This window comes from Equus caballus, chromosome 11 (genome assembly GCF_041296265.1).
Source record: "Equus caballus isolate H_3958 breed thoroughbred chromosome 11, TB-T2T, whole genome shotgun sequence".
NCBI lineage: Eukaryota > Metazoa > Chordata > Mammalia > Perissodactyla > Equidae > Equus > Equus caballus.
In genome coordinates this window covers 33772076-33795283 of record NC_091694.1, presented here as the reverse complement: position 1 = coordinate 33795283, position 23208 = coordinate 33772076, and the positions used below count along the sequence as shown (strand labels likewise).

The window sequence follows — 23208 nt, the reverse complement described above, 5'->3', positions numbered from 1 at the left end:
CATACACCCCCACCACATCTAAGGAAATGCACTGACACATATACCTGGGAAGAGAAACTAATAGGACTAATGTCTTAAACAGTGTCTAGAGTACTGAAGATTAAAATGAACAAATTAACAATGTTAGAAATGTTCAGAGAAACCATCACCACTCACCTTACTTTAAGAACAAACACAGGGGTCCTCATGTGATTTTTCAATATAGGCTTCAAGTTTCTAATATTGAACAGAAACTGTTTAGATGCCAAAGGAAATAACTGCAAAAGAGTCAGTAGCCTATGAAATATTTAGATTCTTAATTTTTACAAAAAATATCTAAAAACACACAATATACTGCCTTTTGAATTTTAATGACACTAATAGCTTTATTTAACAAACATTGAGTGACTACTATGTGCAAAGCACTGTGCTAGGTGCCATGAAAGATACAAAGATGAAAAAGACACAGTCCCTGCCCAAAGGAGCGTATAATCTAGTGGGGGAGACAGACAAATACACAAATAACTAGAATACAAGGCAGTAAACAATAGAGTGAGCAAGTGCTGAGTGTGGCCTGAGTGTGATACTAACTAGCCTCAAGGTTCCAATTTGAAACACTGGTGATGTAGTGTTGGCTGCTTTGAAAATCCCATCTCAAGATCGGCATAATGGATGTTTAAATGGTCCTACCCAAGCAGCTGGAGGCAAGAGTAGGCCAGGTGGAGGGGCTGTCTGAAACACTGTCACACCTACATACATGGTGCTGATACAAGTATGTAGGGACAGCTAAAAAAGAACATATATATATCATCTGTCCTTTGGTTAATGGCTATAGCTACTGTTTTAAACAATATACTTTTATATAAAAAGGAATTTGTATAATCCCAGAAAAATCAATTTAAGGATTAATATTAATTCAACAAAGAATCTTGCCATAGGCAATTTTCTTATTTACTAACTGATTAAGTCTTTTCTCTAAATATCTATAAAGCTCTGTAGCAATTAAATGGTTAGACATCTAAGTATTGCTGAGTAAAAACCTCTTATGTTCAGCCTTCTGAAGGAAATGGTCACATACCTGATAACCTGATATATTACTATTCTAATAGCAACAGGAAGGCCTTAAAGAGATTTAAGGAAAATAATTTTTAATGCTTCAATGCAAATGGAATACACGCTGATTAAATACAATTTGACGTTCTTTGAAAATATCTTGATGACAGCATCTGATACCAGTTAAGGCCAGCAAAATAGAAGTGAGGAAAATATCACATGTATTGTCTTTCATTGGTTTCATACGTCATTGCCTGTGACTATGGCAATCCAATCTTTTCTTTGAAAATTCCACTTCTTGGTACGGATGAGCTTTGATTTGCTTTTAGCTGTTATGCTAATAAGAGCTGCTGACCACTTCCTCCTGGTAGTGCTGTCAGACATAAATGGCAAAGTAGAAGCACATTTCCTGGCTGCTTTTCCTACTTCCTGAATTGGAGGGTTCACTGCTTAGCCTGTTTCCTTCAGTGTGTCACTGTGATCCTGGGACCTCTGCTGCTTTCTCTCAAGGAAACGAGCACGTGCATCTGATATGGATTTATCATCATTTCTTCTTTGCATTTTCTTTAGGACTTCTTTTGACATTCCATCTGAAAACATCACAAATTAATCCAGTAAAACTTTTGAGTTTTGAGATTCACTACTAAAATTGTTAAGAGAAAGATATGGCCTGATTTTTCAATGTTAAGGGGAAAAAAGGGAAATTAAATTTTGCCCTTTCAAAAGAAATGATGTAGTCTATGGTTAAAAAAATAAGAGCATGGGGGACGGCCTGGTGGCGCAGCGCTTAAGTTTGCACGTTCCACTTCTTGGCGGCCGGGGTTCGCTGGTTCGAATCCCAGGTGCGGACATGGCACCTCTTGGCAAAAGCCATGCTGTGGTAGGCAGCCAACATATAAAGTAGAGGAAGATGGGCATGGATGTTAGCTCAGGGCCAGTCTTCCTCCAAAAACAAAAAAAGGAGCATGGTGGCCTAAGGAGTCAGAAAAATTGGCCCTAATTCAAGCATAAAGTACAGTTATAAACTGAAACAAAACACATAGTGACTAACATTTCTAAAGGCTCTTCTATCATCTTGGGCAAAATTCCTCACCATTCTATTTCTTAGTCATGTTAAATAAGGAAAATATAACTTGCTCCATCAATCAGCTTCAAAAAGCTTTAGTGAAAAGCTGTTTCTGCTCCTAACTAGGGAGATCTAACATTTCCTGGGAAAATTCTCTTTAAAAAAAGAAGATGTCCTGAGGTAGTAATTCACAAAACTTTATAAACAAAATAAAAATAAGCCACCACTGGGAAGCAGTATGGCATAATGGTTAAGAGAAAGGCCACTGAGTCAGCTTCCTTGGATTCAAAGTCCAGTTTCACCAATTATTAGCTATGGGATTTTCAGCAAATTACTGTAAACTGCTAATTATTTCCTCATCTATAAAGAGGGGTATGTGCTTATTTCATAGGGTTATTGTGAAAATTCCATGGGGTAATGCAAGTTGTTAGCACATAGGAGAAGCTCACTAGATGTTGTTATTAATAATGTTGGACAGAGGGGTTAAGGAAAACATGATTCATTGGAAGGCAAGAAGGAAAGCAAAATAATTAAGTCTGAGACTCATGACAACTCGTTGCTTTCTAAGGAGACAGAGCCCGACTCTAAGCCTCATAACAATATTTCTGTAATTATATGAGAATTTGGACACTTATGATCCCTGGACTTACATCACTACAAGAAGTAATTCACTCACCCTTTAGATGCTTTACATTTTCCTTATTTGTCCATCTCCTTCTTGCGTCTTCTCTCACTTCGCGTCGGGCCACACTACTCAAATCATGTGCATTAAATTCATGCAACTTGGGTAACAAGTCTCTCACCCATTCATAACGGATTGGACACACAATTCTTGCGTAGACTTTGGTGGTAACTAATACCTCATGAAAAATGATCCATTCAAGTTTGGTTTCCTGTTCATGAAGCTATATAAAAGAATTCATTTAAGGATGATAACTCATTAACCTGCCTTATTCCACATGAGACCAACCAAATACTAATAGCCCAAACTCTTCTGCATTAATTCCTATATTCTTCAATCAAACAGGAGTCACGGAGTAACCAATACCTTTACAGCTTTATGTAATGTAGATATATGCTAAACTTACCCTCAAAGTAAAAAGCAGAAGACATCTGTATATTACTTATTCCCATACCTTTACAAATTTCTTCGCTTTATTAAAAATAAGGTACTTACTGCTGAGGAAGGATGAATGTGAACTGGGCTTCCACGCCCATCCATTGTGCAAAATGTTCTCCCAACAGATCTAAAATCCAAAAAACCAAAGGATAAAGACAAGAAGTAAAACAATGAAATAAGTAGTCTAACAATGAGCAATTATTATATGTTCTACCACAAAGAGTAGTATAAGCAGAGGTTTAAATTTATTCATCTGACAATTAGAACATTTCATCTATCATTTTTCTAACTCATATTAACTTCAAATTCTTATCCTCTTTTCTAGACTTCCCTACATAAATGCTATACCAAAAACCTGTCAAAATAATAGCCCTAGTTCAATCATTACCACAACTGACTTCCTATAGTACTTTATATATATTCCTATTATAACCCAGATCAGACTGCATTATAATTATGTTTACATATCTGTACAGTACAATATATATTTGTACAGTAAAAAACCTTTTTTACTTGAACCATTTGAGAGTTGCCATCATCCCCAAATACCTAGGTATGCATTTCCTATAATCAAGGACATTCTCCTACATAACCATAATACGACTATCAAAACCAGGGAATTAATACTGACATATTACTAACATCTAATTCTCAGACCCCACTAAAGCTTTACCAAATGTCCTAATAATATCCTTTATATCAAAAGGATCTAGTTCAGAATCATGTATTGCCTTTACTTTTCACGTCCGCCTTAGTCTCCTTCATACTGGAATACTCCTCTAGTCTTTCTTTGACTCTTCATGATCATGACAACTTTAAAGATTACAGGCTAGTTATTTCACAGTACGTTCCTCAATTTGAGTTTGCTTCCCCAGTTTTTGACCTTCATAATCACGACACCTTTAAAGATTATAGGCTAGTTATTTCCTAGTACCGTCCTCAATTTGAGTTTGTTTCAGGATGCCTAGATTCACCTTATACATCTTTGCCAGAAATATCATAGAAATGGTGTTCTGTTCTCATTATATCTTATCAGGAAGAACATGATTTTGACGTGTTTTATTACTGATGATGTTCACTCTGATTGCTTGATTTAAGTAGCAACTGGCAGGCTTCTCCACTGAAAAGTTACTTTTTCCCTTCGTAATTAACAAAAATTGTGTGGAGAGGTGCTCAATTATGTAAATAATTCCATTTGTCATTACACTTTTAATTTACTCATTTATTAATTTATATGATTATAGACCCATGATTTCACATTTTATTCAGTGGGTTATATAGTCCATTACTACCATTATTTATTCTGATGCTCAAAATGTCTCATATTTTATCAGTTGGGGCCTATTCAAGGTAGCTTCTGTGTACTTCTGACATGGCCTCAACCTTCGTTGATCACTTCTTTGCTTGCTGGCAAAATAAGATCTTCCAGGCTCATCTTGTACTTTTCCAGCCCTTTTTCTCCAAAGAGCCCTTAGTCCTTTATGTGGTCGGGGGCTGTTCGAAGTCAAGATGTGGGCGCTAAGTATATTCACTGATATTATGGTGTCATTGCTCTGAGTCCATCTCAGAGCTAGGTTATATATGTATATAAGTATTTACACACACACAAATAAATATATATACACAGTAACATCTATTTTTATTCCCATATCTACCTATCTATTCATCCATCTAATTATATTTAAAACTGTAAGTTCACAATGATACCCTGAAATTCCAATCTAACACCATTGAGCTCATTCTCATTTTCTCCCTTTCAGTATTTCTAACTCCCTTCATCATTATCCTTAGGTACATTTATGTGGTCAATTCTTCTGTATATAATGAATCTCCTCTACCACCACTGTTACCCACCCTTTTCCTACAAAGATGCCATCCCTGGCAACACTCAGACTCTGACACTCAACAGCAAACAACTCCCATGTGAGTGCCTTCCCCATCCTGCTCAAGGTCTGACGTGCCACACCAAATCACCCTTCTTCAGGGATGCCATCTTCAATCTGTTTGGCTTTCACACTCCGTATAGAGCTACCTCTCTGCAAGAAAACCCTTGTCCTCAGCTTAGGCACTGATACCCCATGCTAGATAGCTGTCCTACAAGACTCCTCTCCTATTCCACTTGAGCTCCAATATCCTACTCTGAGCCACTGTAGTTCCCCCTGTACAAGTGACAATTAAGAAAAGGGTCATTGTAATTGACATCATCATAATCAGAGCTTAAATCAAACCATCAATCTTTAATATTAAATAGTTCAATACTATAGTCAAATACAGTGGTATTTCTTTATCCATCTCTCAAGCTCATATTGCCTACCTTCGAGCCACATTTTTGAAATAGCCTGCACAAAGACATCTTCGTAGTACTTCATGTTTAGGGCCTTCAAAGGTCTCTCTTGGGAAATCGCTTTGCTATAGAAAGAACATATATACAGTGGTAAATCTCACAGAACAATTTCAAATAATCTTTTATTGTGAAAAATTCACATTTCTAAAGACCTGTTTCTAGCTCATATGGATTAAGAGGGACCACATTTACCCTTGTGCTTGAAAAGAACAAAAACCAGACAAAACATATGAAATAATGATTTCCAAAACACCGTATATTAAGCAATAAGAGATAGTTATGTCTAAGAAATAAATGAAGTAAGGGAAATAAATGAAGCAAGCGCAAAAACTGCCCCAGCTTACAATCAACTTTGAGAGATTCTGGACCAAGGCACAGGGAAGGAAAAACCCAAGTGGAACCCAGAGAACTCCCTGAGTCAAAAGAGACACAGCTGAGAGTCCAGGAAGACCAAGATAGAGTTCACAGGCCAGAGTTCAGGAGAGAAGAGAAGTGCATAGGGAGAGAACTCCGGAAATCTGCAGAAGGGCCTCCTTTAGTGTTCAGCTGCATGCTGATTAGCATATGAATGTGAGGAAATTACCCAAGGCCAGGAAAAGAACCTCCCAAAAGGATGAGAGATAACAATGCTTGGTACTCACACAGGGTTAGGAATGGTGCCTGTTCCTATAAGCCAGACTAGAACACCTCATAACTCACATGGTTTTGGGTAGATTACTCAAAGGGTTTTGTCAAAATGCTACTCAAGAAAAAAACATTACAGCAATCACCTGTTTTAGCTTCCTGATCAGTTCTCGAAGTTGAGCTTCAACACGAAATGCAGAAAATAAGCACCTCCAATGAATCCAATGTTTTTGGCACCACGAAGCTGGAGCTCCACTGCAAAACAAAAATACTGGTATCTTAAAAATATCTTCTAGAAGTGAAAGATGGTCTAACATTGTCATTTCTATTACCAAACTAGAAACCCATAAGCAATTGTCAGCTCTTTTATGAGACCTGTGCAATCACTGAAAAAGCACTTCAAGGAATTTGAAAAAAAATTAATGTAGGTGCTTCTGAGTGAATTAAAAAATAATTTGTAAATGGATTTCTTTTTATACATATATCCTTTAACAAATATCCAATAAGTTTCTCATCTAAGCTACTTATATAGAACCAAAATTCTGTAAGGTCATTTTCAGGATAGGTTTAGGGAGAGAAGAAAGAACTAATATTATATAATAAATGCCTACTAAGAATAGTCACCTGATCTAGATAAATCTCACTAATGTTCACAAAAATACTTTGAGGTCAATATCATCCCCATTGAACCATACTGTCTAAAGTCACATAGTAAGTACATATTGGAGCTATATTTCAAACTGACACTTTCCAGTACATAGAACTATCTGACATACCTTGATTTGCACTGTTCAAAAATGACAGCTAAGGTTGCAAAGTCATTAAATCCTCCAGCTTTAGCTGCCAATTCTCGATGTCTCTGTTCTGCCTCCTTCTGGTACTCTGGATCAACTAAAATGACAATTGGAGAGGCAATTTTGTTCTACTATACCAAATGCCTACATTTACTTTGTTTACTCAAGCTCATTAAAAGCTGCCTCACCCTCTGGGGTGGAGTAAGGATGGAACTATATTAACTCTTCTAGGGGGGCTCTAATTACTCCTGCGACCCCTTTTCTTCTTTTAACCACACTTCAGAGATTTTATCAGAATAGCAACATTACTTCTCCCAATCCATTTGCTTTTAAAATAGGATGTGGTATTTACTTTTTAAATTCATTTTTATCATAAGAGTAACCCATGCTCTCAGTAAAAAAAATTATGCACAAGTTCAATGTTCCCCACTTTGTCACATTACCCATAAACCAATCCTCAAGGCTAACCACCTTTAATTATTTAGTGTGTGTCCTTCAAGATATTCTCTATGTATATACAAGCATATGTATATAGTGGTTTACTTTTACATAAATGGGATATATATTCTAAAACTTCTTTTATTTAATAAGACCTCCATATCAGTAAATACAGAGTTATTCATTCTCAAAAATACCTATACTGTATTCCCTAGGGGTATAAAGAACATAACACAATTTAACCAGTCCCTCTTTATCCAATTCCTAATTATGGGCAGTTAGGACCACCATACATGCAGAACTAAACTACTAGAAACTTTTTCTTTTCTTTTTTAACTTTGTATGTATTGACATGCATACAGAAAAATACATAGAGGCCAGCCCTGGTGGCCTAGTGGTTAAGTTCAGCACAGTCTGCTTTGGTGGCCTGGGTTCGGTTCCTGGGCACAGACCTACACAATCATCTGTCAGTGGCCATGCTGTGATGGTGGCTCACATACAAAAAGAGAAAGACTGGCAACAGATGTTAGCTCAGGGTGAATCTTCCTCAGCAAAAAAAGAAAGAAAACTACATAGGTAATAAGTTACAGCTTAATGAATGTTCACAAACATAACATACCAATGTACCCAACACCCAGATCAACAAATAGAATATTATCATCATCCCAGTGGCCCTCATTTTGCTCTCCTTCCAATAACTTACCCGTTCCCCTCCACAAGGGTAGGCATATCCTGACATTCTAACCCCACAGAAGGGTTTTGCCTGTTTCTAAACTTTGTTTAGGTTTATGCATTTAGTTTCTCTTGCTCTTTATGTGTCTACTTTCTTTTGCTCAACATTATGTTTTTGAGATTTGCTAAGTTTGTACTTGATCCCTCTCAGGACTGGTATGCTCTCTGATTGCCCAAGTCCCTCATATAGCTCTTTACCCAGAGCTCTAATCTTCTTTCAGAGTCTCATTTTTTCAAAATTTCCTAGGGCTCCTTCCTTTATTTATTGTACCACATCATACCACAATTCCTATTCCTTTAGTATACCCATCACAGCTAGATTTAGCAGAGACACCATGTTGCCTGATTCCAGGGAGCAGCACTTATATAGACTACAATTTGAGTCTGCAAAGCAGCAGTTCCTGGTATTAGGAGGAAAGCAATTGATTAAAGAACACACCAATGAAGACAGAAAGTCTTCCACCCCAGGCTTTAAGTAGCTTCCACCTACGTTACCTAGGTAACAACCGAAAGGAGCAGCTAGGGACAAAAAGGGAGATAATGTGATTTATCACAGGTCATACAAATGGCCCTACCAAGGTAAAGATAAAAGGCCCATCTTTTTGTGGTATATATACACAATGGAATACTACTCAGCCATAAAAAAAGACAAAATTGGCCCATTCACAACAACGTGGATGGACCTCGAGGGTATTATGTTAAGCGAAATAAGCCAGTCAGAGAAAGATGAACTCTATATGACTCCACTCATAGGTGGAAGTTAGTATATTGATAAGGAGATCTGATCGGTGGTTACCTGGGAAAAGGGGGGGTGGGGGGAGGGCACAAAGGGGGAAGTGGTTGTTGTGACCAACCATTTTGTTGTGACCAACAAAAATGTACAACTGAAATCTCACAAGGTTGTAATCTATCATAACATTAATAAAAAAAAAAAAAAAGCAGACCAAAAAAGAAAAAAAAAAAAGCCCATCTTTTGGACCACTCAGGGATACTGATTTTTAAGCCAAAATATCTAATTTCAAGCACCTAATCACCACTGCCCAGAAGGTACTATGCCAAAAGTCAAATTGCACCAGACGTGAGCATCAACCCTGTCCTGGCTCCCAACATTAGGAGACAAGCCTACCTATCAGCCAGGGGCTCCTGGATCCCTGAATTGTGGTGTTCCCTGTCATAGAAATGCAGAGGCCCAGCAGCCTCGGACTCCTGGACTATGAAGCCTCAGAGAAGCTTCCTACTATGGTTCAGTTTCTCCCGTCTCTGCCTGCAAATGTTCGATTTGGCTATAATATCTACTACGGTAATTTACATAGATGGCTTACCATCTCTTAGTCAAATGTTGGAATAAATGAGCAAATTTTAGTGGATTACAATTTTAAACTCAACTCATATTTTGTGAAGATTAACTCTACATGGTTAGTGTTGGGTCTCTGTTTAGAGTGGCTAACCTGCTCACACTTTAAAAAATGTAGAGTACATTTCTTCTCTGTCTGTCTCCATATTGCTACTTTCTCTCTGTCTCTGTCTCTCTTTCCCCCCATTATTCTCAAAGTCAAGAGAAAAGACTGTGCATATTTTTGTAACTCTTCCCTCAAAAATAACTAAATTAATTAAAGTTAAAACTGGCAGAAGTCCTAGAGTAAATTCAGGATATGTACAGGAAAATTGAAGCCCATGTCACACACAGTTCCTACAATCTCAGCAAGTTTATTCTCTGACTAAACAACAGTTTGGCTATCCAACTACTTTTCCAGTAGACTTGTCATTTTCTTTTATTATTATCTTTCCCCAGATGAAATTCTATTATCAGTTTTACTTCATGCAAATAAGTGGATGCTACTGAGGCAAAAACTATAAATAAGAAGCTGAAGCAGCAAAACAAGTCTATATCAGCTGACCTTCTCCCTCTGGGAAAATAATTCAATACTTTTCTACACAGTAATCAATCAGAAAACACAACTGTTCCACAACAAGGGTTTCAATAATAACATTCCTCAGAGGAATAAGGCTATTAAGTGTTACATACACATAAAATCCCTTTATTTCTAAAAATATCACATTAAAATTAAAATTAAAACTTTAAAACAAACTCAATGCTATTTTAAATGTATTCCATTTTAAGGCAATGCTGTTTACCATCTAAAAAATATATAACAGGCCTCACTCCACTGTCTGACTTCTAAAGCAATATCTCTACTAGTAGACATCGTGTACACTATTTGCTACAGCAAAAGAGAGATTATTAAACGTGTTGACAGTATCACCATTGTGATGTTTAAAATCTTTATTCGATGTTGGATCTGAGAATACTAGCCAGTTTTACCAGTAAGTATATAATAAACTAAATCAAGTGATCTACAATGACTAAGACCCAAGTGAGAAAGGATTGCTTAACCTCTAAAGATTATAAATACACTTAGAAGCAGCTGGAAAGCTAATACACATTTTGGGTGTAACAAGATCTCAGCAAGTCACATGGTCAAAAACTAAAGCTGCATTTTGCAGCAGCTGAAGTTCTTGATGATCCAGGTTTAAAAATTAAGCCTATGTCATATATGTATATACTGTAAGAGTATCTCTCTAAATATGTCTAAGAAATTGGTAGCAGTGTTGCCTCTAGGAATCAGACCTGGGGACATGTTTAGGAGGGGAAGCCTTACTTTTCACTTAATTCCTTTTGTAGTGTTTGAATTTTTAACTATATACAAATATTGGGAATGGGGGTGTGAGGAGTCAGGTGAAACCTCTCTCCCAGACAGACATCTACTAAACTAATCAAAATTGCCCAAGACAAGCTCTGTGTGTGGAAGAACTATTCCAGGGGGCTTGGCAGACTGGAAGTGGCACCCTTCTCCTCACCCCCAGCTCCTACTCTGTAATGAGTACAGTAATGAATGGGGTAATAGCTAGTGACAGTGCAGTCCCCCATTCTCTTACAGCTGTTCCAGTGAGTTCAGCAGCCAAGCGGTGGCTCCCACTACTCCCAGTTTCCTAGAGCTATCCAGGTATTTTGGGTGGCAGAGGGGGAAGAGGGGCAGCTGGTGAATACTCACAGATCCCATCCTGCCAGACTTTGTGCTGAGAAAGATGCATACTGGGCAGTAGTGGTAGCTGAAGCACCAGTTCCCACCACCTCCCACCCCAAGCTTCTGCTCTATAGGGAGGATCCAGGTAGGGTAGCCACTGAAGAGCAAGTTCCCAATCAACACCCTGTTCCTGCTCCGTATAACAGAGGTTCTTCCCAGGGGAGGGTAGAGACAAGCACTGTCAAAGACAGGTAGTGCTTTACCCTGCCACGGTGCCCAACTTTATTTGGGTCAGACTATGGAGCAATTTATGCCCCAGGGCACTGTCAAAAACAAGACAGCAATCAGCTAGCAATCAGTAGAGACTAACAACCTTGTGTGATACCAGCAGAGGCAGACTAGCAAAAAACTTAGCAGAAATATCAAAGAAACCTGTTAAAACTATAGCTGTCCTGATGTTCTAGAAGACTGTGCAGATGCCCAAGGTTGTACCTTCTGAGGAGCAAAAGGAGAGGGAACATCTGAGCCTCTGGCCTTTGGTTGAACATAGGACTAACCCATAAACTCCATGAACTGTGAAAATAGTCTCCAAACCACAGAACACAGATCCAACAGTAAAGGGTGAAAACATCACTGGCTTAAGGGGCTTAGACACAACCTCTCACCAATCAGTAGCTGACTGCTGGAGTTGAAATATACAAGAAACAAAATAAAATCTTGCCTAAGTGAGGCTCAACAGATTTGGGCTGGCAGAAGAAAGAGTCAACGAAATACAGATCAAGAGAGATTATGCAATCCAAAGAACAGACAAAAAAAAGAATGAAGAAAAATGAGCAGTCTCAGACAAAAGTGGGACACTATTAAACACACCAACATGTGCATAATGGGAGTGCCAAAAGGTGAGAAGAGAAAGAGGAAGAAAAAATTTCAAAGAAATAATGGCTGAAAAGTTCTAAAATTTGATGGAAAACATTACACATTCAATAAGCTTAGTGAACTCTAAGTAGGATAAAAGCAAAGAGATCCACAGACATATAGCAGCCAAGACACTGAAAGCAGCAAGAGAAAAATGACATTGTGCACACGAGAACTCCAACAAAATCAATAATTGACTTCTCATTAGAAATGATGAAGGTCAGAAGGCTGTGGGACGATATATCCATAGTGCTGAAAGAAAATAACTGTCAATTAAGAATACTATATCCAGCAAAACTATCTTTCAAATGAAGGCAAAATAAAGACATTCCCAGGTAACAAAACCTGAGAGAATTCATTGCTAGCATACCTGCCTTACAGGAAATAATAAAGTTATTCAGGCTGAAAGGAAGTGACATCAGATAGTAATTTGAATGACAGTAAAAAAGAGCACTGGTAAAAATAAATATGTAGGTAAATGAAAAAGAGAGTATAATGATTATTTCTTCTATTCCTTTATATGATTTAAAAAGAAATTGCATGAAACATTATCTATAAAATTGTATCGTTGGGCCTACAACATAGAAATGTAATGTATGTGATAATAACAACAGAAACATTTTCTATTTTTTAAAAAAGAGACCTACATCACTATCTAAGGAAAATAAACCCAATCCTGGGTCTGATATAACAGTAGAAAAGGTCACTGCTTTACAGTTTATATTTTCATTGTGTGGAATTTAGAAACACTGATAAGTCTCTGACCTTTGGGTGTAATTCATGTTTCATATCCATTAATATCACTGACATCAAGTGCTTCACAAAGGCAAGACCTAATTAAAAGTTTTTCATCAAATCAAAGCACAGAATACAAGACATATTCCAATTGGCTATTATCTTAATATTATAAAGAATGAGATTGAAAAAAAAAGATTGGCAACAGATGTTAGCTCAGGTGCCAATCTTTAAAAAAAAGATTTAGATTGACCCATGTCCATAGAAATCTAAGGCCAAGTATTAGGCTAGCAAAAGGAAGTTTCCTTTTTCCTGTGCCTACAAATGTATTCCACTTTCAAATAATGTTTTGCTAGAGTGTAAGTCCCAAATAAAAGCCTTCAAGATACCAAAATCCACCTCAAAAACCCAAGAAAAAAACAAAGTACACATAATTAAAACCAAAGACCAGAACAACCTAAAAGACTAAAATAGTAAGAGTTGACAGACCATCCACAGACAGAGGATTCTAAATAAAACTTTAAAAACCAATACCTGGACTTCTACTTGCAGCTCTAGAAAAGACTTAATTTTTCTTTTCTTCTCTTAAATTCTTTCAAAGACATATGAAGGTTTAAAGGAAAAATTATAATACTGTATTGTGGGGTTTATAATACGTATCAGTGAATATACGACAACGATAGCACAAATGATGGAGTAAATGGAACTGAACTGTTGCAAGGTTTCTTATATTTACATGAAACAATGAAATATTAATTTTGAGTAAATTGTGATTGGTTAAAAATGTATATTATAATCCATAGAGAAAGCATATGTTAAGAGATAGCAAAAAGCCAATAAAAAGTTCAACACAATCCCTATTAAAATTCTAGGAGGTTTTTTTTGAAGAAACTGATATGCTGATTCTAAAATTCGGATGGAAATGCAAGGAACACAGAATGACCAAAACAATACCAAAAAAGAAACACAATGTTGAAAGGCTTATACTATCTGATTTCAAAATTTACCATAAAGCTATGTAATCAATATAAAGTGGCACTGACATCAGGATAGACAAACAGATCAGTGGAATAAAACAGAGTTCAGAAATAGACACACACATATACAGTCCATAGATTTTCAACAAAGGCAACAAAGCAATTCAATGGGGAAAAGTAAATCTTTTCAACAAATGTGCTGGAACAAGTGGATATTCACAGAGAAAAAAAATAGCCTGGACCTCTACCTCACACCATATACAAAACTGGATGGATCACTGTCCTAAAATTAAAAGCTAGAAAGTGTGAAGCTTCTAGGTCAAAACATCAATAGAGATATGAGAGAGAAGTAAATTTTCACAATCTTGGGGGAGAAGAGATTTCTTTTCTTTTTCTTTTCTTTCTTTTTTTTTTTTTTTTGAGGAAGATTAGCCCTGAGCTAACTACTGCCAATCTTCCTCTTTTTGCTGAGGAAGACTGGCCCTGAGCTAACATCCATGCCCATCTTCCTCTATTTTATACGTAGGACGCCTGCCACAGCGTGGCTTTTGCCAAGCAGTGCCATGTCCACACCCGGGATCTGAATCAGCAAACCCTGGGCCGCCGAGAAGCAGAGCGTGTGCACTTAATCGCTGTGCCACCAGGCTGGCCCCAGGAAAAGATTTCTTAACATACAGAAAGTAATAACCACACACACAAAAATAATAATTGATATATTAGACTTCATCAAAATTCAAAACCTCTCTCATCAAAAGACATTGTTATAAGAAAGTAAACAGAAAAGCCACAGACTGAGGAAAAAATATGTGAAATCCACATCTAACAAGTAAGTTGTACCCAGAATAAATAAAGAACTCCCATATTCAGTTTTTTTTTTTTTAAAAACATAGGTAGAGGCTGGTGTCAAGATGGCAGCATAGGCAAACTCTGAACTCACCTCCTCCCATGAACACAAGTAGGATACAACCATTTTTGGAACAATTACCCCTGAGAGAGAACTGAAAACTGGATAAAAAGAACCCCCAAAAGGGAGAGTCTTGACTGAGGTGGAAGAGGCAGAAATTCCTGTCTGCAGAGAAAAAAGCCACCTTCACGAGCCATGGAGCTTCACAGCTAAGCGAAAGCAATCCTAAAGTAAGCAGCCTTCCCTGGAGGAGTGGGGGAACTGAGCGGGGCAACATTACCACTAAAAGCATCCTTCAGACTCAGCACAACTGAGACGAGGGTCATAATATTTGACTTTGCTGGCTATTAAACAGGAAATACCCCTAAAATGCTATTGGACATAAGCAGAAAAAAGCCAGCTCTTAAAGGGTCCATGAACAAACTCACTAATTTCAGAAAGCAACCTAAAATCACCAGAAGAAAAGGTGCATGGTCCTTTGGTGAAGAGACTCACCTGAGAGACTCTGGGTGCATCTTGGTGAGAGGTGAGACCTCTCCAGGGACTGAGACACTGGTGACAGCCATTATTGCGACCTAGTACAGGCATGCTGACACACACGCTGGCAGACGCCATTCAAGTTCTTCCCCTTGGCCTCTTAGCCCGGGGTCTACCCCACCCACTAGAGCACTAATTTAATCCAGGTCAGCCAGGACAGGCAGCCCACTCTAGGGACTGGCCACACACAAAAGCAAGCCCTCAGGGTACTTTTCAGCCTACACAGACTGGCTGCCTGGATCCTCTGCAGGCAGGCAAGTGAGTCCACCTCTGTGGGGCAGGGTGGGCATGAGAAACTGTGGAGTGTGTGGGGCATTGGTGCAGTGTGTGGGGGCCTCTGCAGTGGGGCGACTGGGTCCACTCAAGGGGGTTGGGATGTGTGCACAGGCCAGGACTTTGTTGACAGTGGGTGTGGAACTGTGGGCCATGGGGCTTAATAGAGGCAGAAGACCTGTGCTTCTCAAACAGCCACATAGGGGATCAGCCCCACCTTCCAAAGCCTGAAACAATTGAGCACTCCTGTGCCTAGGGCTGGCCCCACTCAGCTGCAATTCTGAGGGAGCAGACAACAGCCTTGCAGGCCAGAGGCCTACAGAAATTGTAAGCCCCTGAACCTAGCAATCAGCCACACTGGGGGCCTAGCCACTTAACAGAAAAACTGCAACAAGAATGTGCTATTAGACCTTGCAGCCAACTGTGTTGGGGCTCCCCAAACCCAATAAACTGACTGAAGGGTCTATAGCAGCAACACACAGCTGAGCATTACAACCAGCTGACTGGGGGAATAGCTCAGACTCCCTGGGCACCTGCAGCAATAGCAACCCTGCTACAACAGAATGACACACATAGCCCACACAGGGGTCACTCCTGGAACATTTGGAACTGGTGAAGAGAAGGAAGCACACTGCTGGGCCTCAAAAGGGGTCTCCTACATAAGGCCGCTTCCCCAAGATCAGGAGACACAGCTGACCCACCTAATAGAGAGATAAGCACAGAGAAAGAGGGAAAATGAGGAGGCAAAGGAATATGTTCCATGCAAGGGAACAGGACAAAACCTCAGAAAAAGAACTAAATGAAACAGAAATAAACAATCTACCTGACAAAGAGTTCAAGCAAAAAGTCATAAGGATGATCACTGATTCTGGGAGAAGAATGGATGAACTTAGAACATCAACAAAGAATTGGAAAATATAAAAAAGGACTGATCAGAAATGAAGAACACAATACCAGAAATGAAAAATGCGCAGAGGGACTCAATAGCAACGCAGATGATACACAGAAGAACGGATCAGCAAGCTGGACCAAAGACTTCAGGAAATCACCCAAGCTGAACAGATCACAGAAGCAAGGATTAAAAAGAAAGAGAACAGTCTAAGAGACCTCTGGGACAACATCAAGCACACTAACATTCATATTATAGGTGTCCCAGAAGGAGAAGAGAGAGACAAAGGGGCATAGAATCTATTTGAAGAAATAATAGCTGAAAACTTTCCTAACCTAAGGAAGGAAGCAGACATCCAGGTACAGGAAGCACAGAGCACCCAAACAAGATAAACCCAAAGAGGCCCACACCAAGACACATTATAATTAAAATGTCCAAAATTAAAGATAAAGAGAGAATCCTAAGAGCCTCAAGAGAAAGGCAACAAGTGAAATACAAAGGAAATGCCATAAGGCTATCCGCTGACCTCTCAGCAGAAACCTTACAGGCTAGAAGGGAGTGGCACGATATATTCAAAGTGCTGAAAGGAAAATATCTATAGCCAAGAATACTCTATCCAGCAAGGTTATCATTCAGAATGGAAGGAGAAATAAAGAGTTTCCCAGACAAGCAAAAATTAAAGGATTTTATCACCAAGAAACCAGTTTTACAAGAAATGCTAAAGGGACTTATTTAAGTGAGAAAGAGAAGATCATAAATAGCAATAAGAAAATTATCAAAACAAAAAAAAGGCAATAAAATCCCCGTAAAGGCAAAAATACATTAAAGGTAGAAGATCAACCACCTATGAAGATAATATGAAGGTCAAAAGATAAAAGTACTAAAATAACCTATTTCAATAATAAGAGGGTAATGGATACACACAAAATAAGAGGTTAGATATGCTATCAAAAACATACAACATGGCTGGTCCTGTCTATCGCATCCTCATCTCTCCCAGACCACGGCTTCCCACTAATAAAGTGCCAGGAGTCAGCAGAAAAAAAAAAAACATACAACATGGGAGGAGAGGAGTAAAAGAGTAGAGCTTTTAGAAAGAGGTCAAACTGAAGAGAGCATCAACTCAATACAGAGTGCTATATGGGTAGACCTTTATACATGAACCTCATGGTAATCACAAACCAGAAACCTATAATAAATACACAAATAATTAAGAGAAAAGAACTCAAACATAATACTAAAGAAAGCCATCAAACTACAAGGGAAGAGCGCAAGAGAAGAAGAAAGGAACAGAGAAAAACTACTGAAATACCCAGAAAAAAAGTAACAAAATAGCAACAAGTACATATTTATCAAAAGCTACTTTAAATGTCAACGGACTAAATGCTCCAATCAAAAGGGATACAGTGGCCGAGTGGATAAAAAAACAAGACCCTTATATATGCTGCATACAAGAGACACACTTCAGACCTAAAGACACTCACAAACTGAAAGTGAAGGGATGGAAAAAGATATTCCATGCAAATGGCAAAGAAAAGAAAGCTGGGGTAGCAATACTTATATCAGAAAAAATAGACTTTAAAACAAAAATTGTAACAAGAGACAAAGAAGGACACTACATAATGATAAAGGGAACAATCAAACGAGAGGCTATAACACTTCTAAATATCTATGCAACCAACATAGGACAACCTAAATACATAAAGCAATTATTAACAGACATAAAAGGAGAAATAGACAGTAACACAACAATAGTAGGGGACTTCAACACTCCACTTACACCAATGGATAGATTATCCAAACAAAAGATCAATAAGGAAACATTGTGTTTAAATGACACGTTAGACCAGATGGACTTAGTAGATATATATAGAACATTCCATCCACAAACCACAGAATACACATTCTTTTCAAATGCACATGGAACATTCTCCCAGACTGATCACATATTAAGCCACAAAACAAGTCTCAACAAATTTAAGAAGATTGAAATAATACTAAGCATCTTCACTCAGCACAAAGGTATGAAATTAGAAATCAACTACAGGAAGAAAATCAGAAAAGCTGCAAATATGTGGAGATTAAACAAAATGCTACTGAACAACAATTGGGTCAATGAAGAAATCAAAGGAGAAATTAAAAAATACCTGGAGACAAATGAAAATGAAAATACAACATGCCAAAATCTATGGGATACAGCAAAAGCGGTTCTAAGAGGGAAGTTTATAGAAATACAGTCCTACCTCAACAAACAAGAAAAATCCCAAATAAACAATCTAACAGTGTACCTAAAGGAACTGGAAAAAGAAGAATAAACAAAGCCCAAAATCAGTAGAAGGAAGGAAACAATAAAAACCAGAGCAGAAATAAATGAAATAGAGACTTAAAAAACAACAGAAAAAAATCAATGAAACCAAGAGCTGGTTCTTTGAAAAGATAAAACTGGAAAACCTCTAGCTAGACTTACCAAGAAAAAAAGTGAGAAGGCTCAAATAAATAAAATCAGAAATGAAAGAACAGAAATACAAAAGATTATAAGAGAATACTATGAAAAGCTATACACCAACAAATTGATAATCTAGAAGAAATGAATAAATTCTTAGAATGATACAAGCTTCCAAAACTGAACCAAGAAAAAACAGAGAATTTGAGCAGACCAATCATCAGTAAAGAGATGAAAACAGTAATCAAAAACCTCCCAAAAGGGGCTTGCCTAGTGGTATAGTGGTGAAGTTCACAGGCTCCACTTCGGCGACCCAGGGTTCACTGGTTCGGATCCTGGGTGCAGATTTACACAGCTTTGGTCAAGCCATGCTGTGGCAGACGTCCCACATATAAAATAGAGGAAGATGGGCACGGATGTTAGCTCAGGGCCAATCATTCTCAATAAAAAGAGGAGGATTGGCAGCAGATGTTAGCTCAGGGGTAATCTTCCTCAAAACAAAAAACCTCCCCCAAAATAAAAGTCCAAGACCAGACAGCTTCTCTGGTGAATTCTACCAAACATTCAAAGAAGACTTAATACCTATCCTTCTCAAACTCTTTCAAAAAATTGAAGAGGAGAGGAAGCTTCCTTATTCATTCTAAGAAGCCAACATTACTCTGATACCAAAACCAGACAAGGACAACACACAACAAAGAAAATTATACGCCAATATCACTGATGAACATCGATGCAAAGATCCTTAACAAAATACTAGCAAATCAAGTACAACACATTAAAAAGATCATATACTGGAGCTGGCCCGGTGGTGCAGCAGTTAAGTGCACACCTTCCGCTTCTCGGTGGCCTGGGGTTCACCAGTTCAGATCCTGGGTGCGGACATGGCACCGCTTGGCAAAAGCCATGCTGTGGTAGGCATCCCACATACAAAGTAGAGGAAGATGGGCATGGATGTTAGCTCAGGGCCAGTCTTCCTCAGCAAAAAGAGGAGGATTGGCGGCAGCAGTTAGCTCAGGGCTAATCTTCTTCCAAAAAATAAATAAATAAAATTAAATTAAAAAACAATAAAAAGATCATACACCATGACCAAGTGGGATTTATTCCAGGGATGCAGGGATAGTTCAACATCTGTCAATTAATCAACATGATGGACCACATTAACAAAATAAAGAACAAAAACCACATGATCATCTCAATAGATGCAGAGAAGGCATTTGACAAGATAGAGCATCCATTTATGACAAAAATGCTGAATAAAATGGGTATAGAATGAAAGTACCTCAATATAATAAAGGCCATATAGACAAGCCCAAGCTAATATCATTCTCAATGGAGAAAAACTGAAAGCTATCCCTCTAAGAACAGGAACCAGACAAGGATGCCCACTTTCACCACTCTTATTTAACACAGTATTGGAAGTCTTAGCCAGAGCAATCAGGCGAAAAAGAAATAAAAGTTATCCAAATTGGAAAGGAAGAAGTGAAACTATCACTATTTGCAGATGATATGATTTTATATATAGAAAACCCTAAAGAATCCACTAAAAAACTTTTAGAAACAATAAATGAATACAGTCAAGTAGCAGGATACAAAATCAACATACAGAAATCAGTGCATTTCTATACACTAATAATGAAGTAGTAGGAAGAGAAATTAAGAATACAATCCCATTTACAATTGCAACAAAAAGAATAAAATACCTAGGAATAAATTTAACCAAAGAGGTGAAAGATCTGTACATTGAAAACTATAAAACATCATTGAAAGAAATTGAAGAAGATGGAAAGAAATGGAAAGATATTCCGTGCTCTTGGATTGGAACAATTAACATAGTTAGAATGTCCATACTTCCTAAAGCAATCTACAGATTCAATGCCATCCCTATCAAAGTTCCAATGACATTTTTCACAGAAATAGAACAAAGAATCCTAAAATTTATAGGGAACGACAAAAGATCCCAAATAGCCAAAGGAATCCTGACAAAAAAAGAACAAAGCTGGAGGTATCACACTTCTGATTTCAAAATATACTACAAAGCTATAGTAACCACAACAGCATGGTACTGGCACAAAAACAGACACACAGATCAATGGAACAGAATCGAGAGCCCAGAAATAAACCCACACATTTTTGACAAGGGAGCAAAGAACACACAATGGAGAAAGGAAACTCTCTTCAATAAATGGTGCTGGGAAAACTGGACAGCCACATGCCTAGAATGAAAGTAGACCACTATCTTACACCATACACAAAAATTAACTCAAAATGGACTAGAGACTTGAATGTAAGACCTGGAGCCACTAACCTTCTAGAAGAAAACACAGGCAGTATACTCTTTGACATCAGTCTTAGCAGCATATTTTCAAGTACCATGTCTGACCGGGCAAGGGAAACAATAGGAAAAATGAACAAATGGGACTACATCAAACAAAAGCTTCTGCACAGCACAGGAAACCGTTAACAAAATGAAAAGACAATCTAACACCTGGGAGAAGATATCTGCAAACCATTTATCTGATAAGGGGTTAATATCCAAAATATATAAAAAACTCATACATCTCAACAATGAAAAAGCTAACAACCCAATTAAAAAATGAGCAAAAGATCTGGACAGACATTTCTCCAAAGAAGATACACGAAAAGATGTTCAACATCATTCACTATCAGGGAAACGCAAATCAAAACTACAATGAGATATTACCTCTCTCTCATCAGGATTGCTATAATTAACAAGACAGGAAACAACAAGTGTTGGAGAGGATGTAGAGAGAAGGGAACCCTCATACACTGCTGGTAGGAGTGCAAACCGGTGCAGCCACTATGGAAAACAGTATGGAGATTCCTTAAAAAATTAAAAATAGATCTACCATATGATCCAGCTATTCCACTGCTGAGTATTTCTCCAAAGAACATGAAAACACAAATGCATAAAGACACATGCACCCCTATGTTCATCGCAGCATTATTCACAGTAGCCAAGACTTGAAGCAACCTAGGAGCCCGTCAAGGCACAAATGGATAAAGATGTGGTGTATATATACATAATGGAATGCTACTCAGCCATAAGAAATGATGAAATCTAGCCATTTGTGACAACATGGATGGAGCTTGAGGGTATTATGCTAAGTAGAATAAGTCAGAGGGAAAAAAATCAAATACCATATGATTTCACTCATAAGTAGAAGATAAAAACAATGACAAAACAAATACATAGAAACAGAGATTGGATTGGTGGTTACCAGAGTGGAAGTAGGGAGGGAAGAGGGTGAAAGGGGTGATCAGGCAGATGTGTGTGGTGATGGATTGTAATTAGTCTTTGGGTGGTGAACATATTGTAATCTACACAGACATCAAAATATAAAACGATGTACACCTGAAATATATATAACGTTATAAACAATGTTATTGTAATAAAAAAGGAAAAATTTAAAAATTTAAAAAATTAAAAGAACATGGGCAAAAGATTTTAACAGGCACTTCACAAAAGAAGACAAACAGCCAATAACCACATGAAAAAGTGCTCAAAATTATTACTTATCAGGAAAATGCAAATTAAAGCCACAAAGAAGTATCACTTATACATATCAGAACGTATACAAAGAAAACGATTGGCAACACCAAATGTTAAGGAGGACATGTAATGCAAGCTGCACTCTCAGACATTGCTGCTGGGATTTTAAAACGGTACAGCCACTTTAGGAAAAGGGTTGGCAATGTCTTCAAGTTAAACATACACCTACTCAATAATGCAGCAATTTCTTTCCTAGGTATTTACCTAAGAGAAATAAAAATACACATCTACAAAAGACTTGCTCAACAATGTCTGAAACAGCTGTATTCATAAATAGCACCAAACAAGAAACAATTCAAATGTCCATCAATAGGATAATGGATAAACTAACTGTAGTATGTTCACAGAACAGAATGCTACTCAACAATAAAAAGAACAAAGAACGGATACCTAAAACAACATGGATGAACCTCACATACACTATGTAGACCAAAAGAAGTCAAACACAAAAAAGTATATATTGTACAATTCTATTTAGTTTAAATTTCAGAAGATGCAAAATTAACCAAAGAAAAAATCAGACTTTTCAGAGGTGGGATGGCATTTGACTGGGGAGGCCAACTGAGGGAATTTTCTGGAGTAATAAAACTGTTCTGTATCTTGACAGCGGTGTGGGTTATATGGGTGTATGCATTTCAGAAAATTCACTGAATTATACACCTAAGACTTAGACATTTCACTACATGTAAAGTGAAATTTTCCCTCAAAAAAAACCTGTAAGCAAATATTGAACTCCAGTTACATATGGCTTCCTTTCACAGTGGTATAGTGTAGCAATTCTGAAACCA

General features: G+C 37.8%; 1 protein-coding gene across 1 annotated transcript in view; it reads right to left on the bottom strand.

Annotated features, from left to right (window-relative positions):
* Positions 1 to 338: 338 nt before the first annotated feature.
* DHX40 (DEAH-box helicase 40) overlaps positions 339 to 23208 on the bottom strand; it is a 49810-nt gene continuing 26940 nt past the window's right edge. The window contains exons 13-18 of the mRNA XM_001918282.6: positions 6963 to 7077; positions 6333 to 6441; positions 5533 to 5627; positions 3276 to 3345; positions 2775 to 3003; positions 339 to 1622 (exon numbers count right to left, since the gene is read on the bottom strand). Coding sequence (XP_001918317.3) covers positions 1483 to 1622; positions 2775 to 3003; positions 3276 to 3345; positions 5533 to 5627; positions 6333 to 6441; positions 6963 to 7077 — 758 coding nt within the window. The 3' untranslated portion in view covers positions 339 to 1482. The remainder of the gene's footprint in view (positions 1623 to 2774; positions 3004 to 3275; positions 3346 to 5532; positions 5628 to 6332; positions 6442 to 6962; positions 7078 to 23208) is intronic.